Genomic DNA, 9504 nt, shown 5'->3' with positions numbered 1-9504 from the left:
GCTATACAATAACTACAGATGATACACATCCGGATATACAAGATATGTATCTCAACACCCCCCGCAGTCGAAGCGTCGCCTGGTCGAACGCATAGACTGGACCGGAACTCCTCAAAAGATGCCGTAGGAAGACCCTTTGTCATGATATCCGCAAATTGTTGGGAAGTGGGCACATGAAGAACTCGAATGTGTCCAAGAGCCACCTGTTCCCGAACAAAATGGATGTCCAGCTCAATATGCTTGGTGCGGCGATGGTGGACCGGGTTGGCAGAGGGGTAGACGTCGGAGACGTTGTCGCAGTAGACCACGGTGGCTTTGGCGACAGGACATGAGAGCTCAACGAGGAGTTGCCGCAGCCAGGAGACCTCAGCAACCGCGTTAGCAACAGCCCCGTACTCCGCTTCGGCGCTGGAGCGAGAGACCGTGGGCTGTCGCTTAGACGACCAGGAGATGAGCGAAGGTCCGAAGTGTTAGAGTAGCCAACGACTACACTAGATCTTATACAGGTAGATGCTATGCTGTTGGATACACTGCTAGATCTGAGAGAGAGAGATGAGTACCTTCTCCCTTCGAGGTCGAACCGTCGGACGCCGACATGGTGGCGGCGTCGGATGGAGTGGATGAGCGGTGGCGGCGGTGGAGCTTCCCGTCGGCTCAGCGCTAACCCTAGATCGGATTTGGTATATCGGTGGGGCGTACGGCAAACGCGGTGAACCTCGTACTGCGAGCCGCCGGCCCCCACCTCTCTTTATAGCGCTGGCGACAGTGGCCCACCAACCATAACGGGTTGGGCGCCCCCGATCAGGGCGCAGGTCAAAGGGGCCCGGTGGGCCGTTGGGCCCACTCGGGAAGAGATCAATCTAACATTCTCCCCCTTGATCTCAACTTTACTTTTAACTTTATACTTTCGCTTTATTCGTTTCATTTTAGATCAGTCCATAGGGCATGTTTCATCGTCACAGCTCTATTGCCGATAGAATCAGACAGCCACAATACACTTCTCTGTTTTGAAACAAATTCTTTTACTTTGGGCCTCTTATGATCCAGGATAGGTAAGACTTTCCCTTAAACCCATGCCGGCTACGTGCTCCTTGAACACGCTGGGTGGTAAGCCTTTCGTTAGCGGATCCGCAAGCATATCTTTTGTCCTTATATGCTCGAGACTTATAGTTTGATCCTGGACCTTGTGTTTCACAACATAATACTTAACCTCAATCGGTTTAGTAGCATTACTCGACTTGTTGTTGTGAGCATAAAATACTGCAGGCTCATTGTCGCAGTACATCTTTAGTGGTTTGTCAATACAATCTACCACTTTCAAGTCGGGTATAAATTTCTTTAACCATAATGCCTGCCCCGTGGCTTCATAACATGCTATAAATTCTGCATACATCGTGGATGATGCAACTATCGTCTGTTTGGAGCTTCTCCACGAAATAGCTCCCCCTGCGAGGGTGAATACATATCCAGATGTGGATTTTCTATCATCTTTATCCTCCGCAAAATCTGCATCTGAATACCCTCTTATTTCTAGGGAATCAGATCTTCTGTATGTTAGCATGTAACTCTTTGTGCCTTTCACATAACGCAATGCCTTCTTTACCATTTTCCAGTGTTCAAAACCTGGATTTTCTTGATATCTACTGAGTACTCCGGTGATAAATGCTAAGTCAGGACGAGTGCACACTTGTGCATACTGTAGGCTTCCAATGGCCGAAGCATATGGAACCGCTTTCATTTGATCGAGCTCGTATTGATTTTGGGGACTTTGATGTTTCCCAAAGCGTAAGCCCTTGACTATAGGGGCAGGTGTGGCACTGCACTTATGCATATTATACTTACTTAGAATCTTTTCTAAATAAGCCTTTTGCGATAGTCCTAATACTCCATTGTTTCTATCTCAGTGAATTTCTATGCCCAAAACATATGACGCTTCACCAAGATCTTTCATATCAAAATTTGAAGACAAGAACTTCTTTGTCTCTTGCAGTAGACTAACATCACTGCTGGCAAGCAGAATATCATCCACATACAAGATTAGGAAAATATATTTCCCACTTTTAAACTTTGCATAAACGCAATTGTCCTCAATATTTTCTTTAAATCCAAATCTCTTAATTGTCTCATTGAACTTTAGATACCACTGTCTGGAGGCTTGCTTTAATCCATAAATGGATTTCTTTAGGCGGCATCCCATTTCTTCCTTGCCTTCCATGATAAAACCCTTGGGTTGTTTCATGTAGATATTTTCTTCTAAATCCCCGTTTAGAAATGCCGTCTTTACATCCATTTGATGCAACTCTAAATCAAAATGTGCAACTAGTGCCATGATGATTCTGAAGGAATCCTTACACGAGACCGGAGAAAATGTCTCATTGTAATCTATCCCTTCTCTTTGTGTAAATCCTTTTGCCACAAGTCGTGCTTTGTACTTTTCGACATTCCCATTGGAGTCATATTTTATTTTGTAGACCCATTTGCAGCCCACTGTTTTGGCTCCTTTAGGAATATTCTCTAAGTCCCAAACATGGTTGGCACTCATCGATCTCATTTCGTCTTCCATGGCCTCGACCCACTTTGATGAATCTGGGCTTCTCATGGCTTCTTCATATGAAGTGGGATCACCTTCCATATGAATTCTTTCTGTGTTGTAAACTTTGTAATCAGTCGAAATGGCTGATTTTCTAGCTCTTGTAGACCTTCTAGGGGCCACATTCTCTTGAGCATTCTGTTCCTCAACTTGTGGCTCAGCTTCTGGAGGTGGCTGTTGTTGCTCCCTTTCATGCTCAACAAATGGTTCATTCGTCTCCTGACGGACAGGTTCCGAATTTTCACTCATCGTTGTCATGGGTGGAGTCACAACAGGCGCTTGCACCACAATCGCAGGGATCGTCGGTACAGGTGCACATGGTAGCGCAAAAAATGGCTCCTGAGTCATCGGATTGGGTGCATGCACCCTCTTCTCCTCAAGATCAATTTTCCGAGCTACCATGCTCCCCCTCATCATTTCGTCTTCTAAGAAGACAGCATGTCTCGTTTCCACAAACTTTGTATATTTGTCTGGACAGTAGAAACGATAACCTTTTGACTTTTCAGGATAGCCAATAAAATGGCAACTGACTGTTTTGGTATCTAACTTTGCGATATTTGGATTGAATACTTTGGCCTCAGCAGGGCTCCCCCACACTTTCAGGTGGTTTAGAGAAGGCACTCTCCCTGTCCATAGCTCATACGGCGTTTTGGGCACCGATTTGCTTGGTACTCTGTTTAGAATGTGAATAGCGGTTTTTAACGCCTCAATCCACAATCCCAATGGTAGGGTGGAATAGCTCATCATACTGCGCACCATATCCATAAGGGTACGGTTGCGCCTTTCAGCTACCCCATTCTGCTGAGGTTCGCCCGGCATCGAGTACTGGGCGACTATTCCAGTCTCCTGTAGAAACCTTGCAAAAGGTCCAGGGACTTGGCCATATGGAGTATGTCGACCGTAGTACTCCCCACCACGATCAGACCTGACTATCTTTATTCTTTTATCATGCTGATTTTCAACTTCAGCTTTGAGTATTTTGAATTTATCCAACGCTTCTGTTCTTTCTTTTATTGGATAAATATAACCATATCGGGAGTAGTCATCCGTGAATGTTATGAACGAATCATAGCCATCCACACTTTTCACCGGAAATGGTCCACATATATCGGTGTGAATTATTTCTAGTGTTGCTGTGCTTCGATTTGCACCCTTTTTAATTTGCTTTACAAATTTTCCTTTAATGCAATCGATGCACTGGTCTATGTCTGAGAATTCTAATGGAGGAAGAATATCATTTTTAACGAGTCTTTCTATTCTCCCCCTCGAAATATGGCCTAGGCGACAGTGCCATAATTTCGATGATTCATCAGTTCTTTTTCTTTTCTTTCTTTCTGTTTCCGACGAGGATATTTGTTCATTCACTTTACACACAGACATTACTTTTTCACGCAAAGACAATAAATAAAGCTCATCATGGAGTATAGCAACCCCAACATAAGAATTATTACACCATATGGCACATTTGCCATGTCCAAAATAACATTGATAACTGTCTTTATCTAAGCGCGATACACTTATTAAATTTCTATGTATGGAAGGAACAAATAAGACATCTCTAAGCAGAATAGTCAAGCCATCAGCTAGCTCCAAGAGGACGTCGCCAACAGCTTCAACTTCTGCTTGAATTCCATTCGCGACTTCAACGCATCCTTCGCCTCTTTTCGTAGTCCTCGTCGAATGGAATCCCTGTAAAGAATTTGCAACATGAACAGTTGCACCTGAATCAATCCACCAAGTAGATTTCAAAACTGTGTATACAGGATTCATTTACAAAGGAAACTAAATTGTTACCTTTCTTTGCCATTAATTATTTCGAAAAACGAGCAGTCTTTCTTGTAGTGCCCAGTCTTCTGACAGTGAAGACACTGATCTTTGTTCACTGGCAATGGCCTGGGCTGGAACTTCTGCTGATGCTGCATTGGGGCTTTACCATATTGCTTTGAAGGAGAACCATTGTTGCTTGGTGTGAAGGGCCTTTTCTTGTTGTCCTTCACATAATTGATGGTACCTCCATTCTGTGCCTTGAGTCTATCCTCCTCTTGCACACACATGGCAATGGTCTTTTCAATGTCCCATTTCTCAGGACTCATGTTGTAATTGATGACAAAATTGTCAAACTGTTGTGGCAATGAAACCATCACCAAGTGAACCAGAAGTGCAGGCTTCAGCTCCAGGTCAGCATCCATGGGCTTCAGCTTTGCAGCCATGTTGCTCATCCTGAGGATGTGCTCCCTGATGCCATGTGCACCTCCAGTATACTTTTCTGTCACCAGCTGCTTCAACAGCTGGGTTGCATATGTCTTTGAAGAACCAGTGAACTGGCTTTTTATCTTTTCTAGGTACTCCCCAGCGGAAGCACACTCTGTAATTGAGCTCACTATGGCGTTCTCAATTGTGTTCTTTATGAAAGCCATGCACTTTTTGTTGGCAATCTGCCACTTTCTGTTCTCTAAGGCGTAGGACATCTCCACAGGAGCATGGTCCCTTTTCTTTTGAGCCCATGCATCATCAGTATCCCCGTCAGCTCTGACGGGGTCAGCAGGCTTGATGGGCTGCGGTGTGTCAACCACCCAGTCCACCTCAGCACACACGAAGGCGAAATCCACCTTCTTCCTCCATTCTGTGTAGTTATCCCCTCTAAGGGTGGGAACATCCTTGATGCAGTTCATCAAGTAGAACCCTCCTGAAAACCACAAAGAAGTGAGAACAGTACAATTGCAAATTATAATTCAACGTTGGTCCGAATTAAAACATGCAACTGTTAATGCAAATAAAACTATATCACCGTTGGGCAGAAATAGAGGTAAATGCACATATCATTGCAACAATACATGGTCATGTCATTAATAACGTTGGTCAAAAAATAACATAACCATAATTGTCACAATAACTACTTTTCATTTTGCATTAAAAAAATGCTTCTTTTTACTATTTGCAGCGGAAACTATGAATTTAAACTTTAAACTTTGAACTTTACAAAGACATTTCCTTTACTTTTTAATTTCTGAACAAATATTTCGTTGGTCCTATTTATTCAGAAAAAACTAGACAAAATTTTGGCAAAAAATGACCCAAAACTGCCTAAATATGCCTCTGTAATTAATAAAACAGTGCAAAAACTGTAAAGCAGACTGTTACTGTGGCGGCCCACGCGGCCCGCACGCGACGAGCGACGCGCAGCAACGCGCCGCCCACGCGGCTGACGGACGCTCCGCCCACGCGGCCAGTAGACACGGCCCGCACGCGGCGAGGCCTGCTAACGCGGCCCGGCCCGCGTCGCCAATACGTCCACCACGCGGCCTACCAACGCAGCCCACGCGGCCCGCACACGGAGCCGACGCGGAGGCACTCCTGGCCGTCGGATCCGATCCGACGGCCCCCCTTCACTTTCGGCCGGTATAAGAGGGTGGCCCAACCGGCCAGAACCTAACCCTAGCCATTTTCCCCCCGAGGGCCTCTCTCTGTCCACTCCGGCGGCGGCGCGGAGGCTCACCTCCCGCCCGCGCGCGCGGCTTGGCGGCTTGCCGGCGACGGCTGCGCGTTCCCGCCGGCCACCGCATGGCGTGGCTCCCTCGACCACCCTCTCTGGCGGCGCTCCCTCGAGCCCGCAGAAGATGGCCGGGGACAGAGCCCCCTCCCCTTTCCTTCTCTCTGTGCTTCTCCACCACCATATCCCGGCGCTAGGCCAACGGCGGAGAAGAAAACAGGCGGCGGCGCCCCCCTGTACCTCTTGGCGGCGGCGCGTGCACCCGAGGGTGGGCGCGTCACCGTCAAGCGGCGCAGAGGCGGTGCCCTTTTCCTTTGCCGGCGACCGAGCCGCAGCACGGTAAGCCGGTGAGCTTTTCTTTTCTTTGCCCCCGGCTCGCAGAGCGAGTGAGAGTAGCCCTTCTTCCCGATGCCTCGGCTTGCCGATGCGCATCGAGATCGAGAGGGGCGGCGCGGCCTTGCGGCGGCACGAACTTTGCCGGCGAGAGGGACCTCGGCCGGTTACACTTTACTTTTCTTTTTGCGTCAGGGAGGATCCAGGGTTTACTGTACTTACTTTTCTACCTGAACAAATAAGATCTATGCGTTCTAACAGATGCTCTGATACCAATGTTAGAGTAGCCAACGACTACACTAGATCTTATACAGGTAGATGCTATGCTGTTGGATACACTGCTAGATCTGAGAGAGAGAGATGAGTACCTTCTCCCTTCGAGGTCGAACCGTCGGACGCCGACATGGTGGCGGCGTCGGATGGAGTGGATGAGCGGTGGCGGCGGTGGAGCTTCCCGTCGGCTCAGCGCTAACCCTAGATCGGATTTGGTATGTCGGTGGGGCGTACGGCAAACGCGGTGAACCTCGTACTGCGAGCCACCGGCCCCCACCTCTCTTTATAGCGCTGGCGATAGGGGCCCACCAACCATAACGGGTTGGGCGCCCCCGATCAGGGCGCAGGTCAAAGGGGCCCGGTGGGCCGTTGGGCCCACTCGGGAAGAGATCAATCTAACACGAAGTAGACGCAGTAGCCGGACGTGGAGCGACGCGTGTCTGGGCAGCCGGCCCAATCGGCGTCCGAGTAGGGGACGATGTCCGTGGCGGTGGAGGCATGGAGAGAGAGACCGAAGTCCATGATACCATGTAGAAAGAGATGCAATGCTCGATGTATTGATCGGATGCATATGGCGGTACATATATAGGCCACGTCCTCGACTATACAAGGAAGGAGGCGGACCCAATAGTAAATACAAAAATATGTATCGCTATACAATAACTACAGAGGAACACATCCGGATATACAAGATATGTATCTCAACAGTATAGATAGTGTCTACAGTGGTCTGTCTGTAAGCTATCTATTTTTAGCCATAACCATGTGTGAGTATAAGTTATAGACACCCTTTATACAACAACAAAAATACTGTCTGTAAGCCTTCTGTAAGAAGTTAACAGACTGTCTTACAGACAGCCTCCCTCTCTCTCATCATTCTCTTTCATCCGCATCACCAAAATCACCTATAACTACCCCTTACAGACAGCTGAGTCATCACCATTGTACGTGGCCTAATATGATCTCCCGTTTGATTCGCTAACTGTCATTGGCGATGCAATTGGAACGTCCCGGTCCGACTGTTATCTCCCTTCCAAGTACAGTGAAGAGGAACATGGCATGAAAGCTACTCCTTCAGTTCCACAAAAAAATTCGTGAATTTGGATGTATCTATTTACAATACATATTTAGAAATATTTATATTAGCGATAAAATTATGAAATGGACGTAGTAGCAGCTAGCTACACTGTAAGTGCGAAACAGCTGAACTGAACCGGGGACGTCGGTGCACCGTGCACGCGCAATCCAGTGACAGTACAAACAACGTACACTTCTGTAGCTATCGATCGCCAGGGTGTCACGGATACACTCACACCACTGTTAGGTACAGCAATTAGAGCAGCTGATCACGGACGTCGCCTCCGCAGAAAAAAAGAGGAAATAATTGGAACACTTTTCGCTAGTAGCATCAGAGAAGCATCCGGAGCAGCACCACCCTGGCTGGCAGGGGCAGTTGCAAAGCACAACGGGAGCCATAGGTTACTCTGTACATGTCGCTGATTTAGTACATCGATAACTAATACGCAGCAGAGTGAGTAGGGTTTTAGAGCAAGTCCAGCAAATACCCTACAACCACCCCATGACCCCAATCTTAGATATATGAGAGAAAAATGATAAAATACCCTACAGCAGGTGGAAAACTTCAAACGGAGGCTGAGTTACACGTAACTCTTTATTTGCAAACTCTCCGAATTCGTATTTCAAAATTTTAAAATATCTGAATCAAAATTCTTGAGATAGACAATGGTGTATACTACAATGGTGTAAAATATCAATACAAACTACTTTATATTCTAGGTTACACAAAAATAACAAATTTTGATAAATTTTATAGTGAATAGTACATATTTCAAGACTATTAATTTTATCAGATTTTATCAATTTGGTGTATCCTAGAATACAAATCAGTTTGCATAAACATTTTGCATCATTGATACATCATTTGATACCTCTAGGATTTTGTTTCGGATTTTTTTTGAAACATTAAAATACGAATTTTGAGTCTTTAAATAGCTACATGTAGCTCCGCCTCCAAAGCACCACACTCCACAGCAGGTCCCCTATACATTTCCCCAATAAACCTGCCTTTCCTACTCACCCACCCTTTCCTATATTACTGGGGTGGTGGAAGGCTGGAAGCCTCCCTGTATATAAGTAATAAAATAGTTAAGACCTACTTAGATGACTAATGCTCTTTATTTACAAACTTAGATACAAATATTTATAAATATAGGTGAATGTGGTATAGGGGAGAGAATATAAGGAAGCTCCTGGAGATGGATAAAATTTAGGTGAAGAATCTTTGTTGGGGAAGCCACTACAGGAAGACATATGGGAGAAAGAATAGCGACATGCTGGACTTGCTCTTATCGGTGGAAAAGGAGGGTGTAATCGCATCATCAAGCCGATTGATCAGCACCGCCTAGACATCAACAAAGCTCTTTGATGTAAACGATCCTTAAGCAAAATTTAATCACTTTTGATTCTTTGATAACCTTTCAACCGGGGGCTACCGCTCGAGTAGATGCTAGTGGTAGAGCTAGGTTTTTGGGCCGTTTGTTGGTAGTTTGGAGTAGGATGTTGGTTCATCTTGGCCGAAACTGGCACATCCGGTAGGTGGGCGACAACAGCGTTGCACTTTGGCCGTCGGAGTGGGCGACAAGCAGTCCAAAGGAGAAGATCTCCGCGAATAAGGTCAAGTTTGGCCACCCTTCGATCTCGGGTGCCCTTTTCTGTTGTTGCTCTTGCCGGGCAGCCATGGTGGTGAGGGGAGGAGGAGGAGGAGTGGCAGAGGCTCGGGCAGTTCCGCAGGGTGGTG

General features: G+C 46.6%; 1 protein-coding gene across 1 annotated transcript; it reads right to left on the bottom strand.

The window, feature by feature from the left end:
* Positions 1-4232: 4232 nt before the first annotated feature.
* Positions 4233-6264, bottom strand: LOC127338739 (uncharacterized). Its single transcript, XM_071827505.1, has 3 exons — positions 6087-6264; positions 4385-5276; positions 4233-4311 (listed from the first exon to the last, which is right to left on the bottom strand). Exons 1-3 carry the CDS (start codon positions 6262-6264, stop codon positions 4233-4235), a joined length of 1149 nt encoding a protein of 382 aa, XP_071683606.1.
* Between the last annotated feature and the right edge of the window lie 3240 nt (positions 6265-9504).

This window comes from Lolium perenne, chromosome 3, assembly GCF_019359855.2.
Source record: "Lolium perenne isolate Kyuss_39 chromosome 3, Kyuss_2.0, whole genome shotgun sequence".
NCBI lineage: Eukaryota > Viridiplantae > Streptophyta > Magnoliopsida > Poales > Poaceae > Lolium > Lolium perenne.
The sequence above is the reverse complement of the archived record's forward strand: the minus strand, read 5'-3'. Positions and strand labels throughout refer to the sequence as shown.

What these genes read in the sequence shown, in the direction of transcription:
- LOC127338739 (XM_071827505.1), bottom strand. Translation starts at nt 6,264, where the DNA reads ATGGTGGTGGAGAAGCACAGAGAGAAGGAAAGGGGAGGGGGCTCTGTC. An exon ending in GCCGCGCGCGCGGGCGGGAG is followed by an intron (nt 5,277 to 6,086) that starts GTGAGCCTCCGC and finishes TGTGGTTTTCAG; the next exon opens with GAGGGTTCTACTTGATGAAC. An exon ending in ATAATTAATGGCAAAGAAAG is followed by an intron (nt 4,312 to 4,384) that starts GTAACAATTTAG and finishes GGATTGATTCAG; the next exon opens with GTGCAACTGTTCATGTTGCA.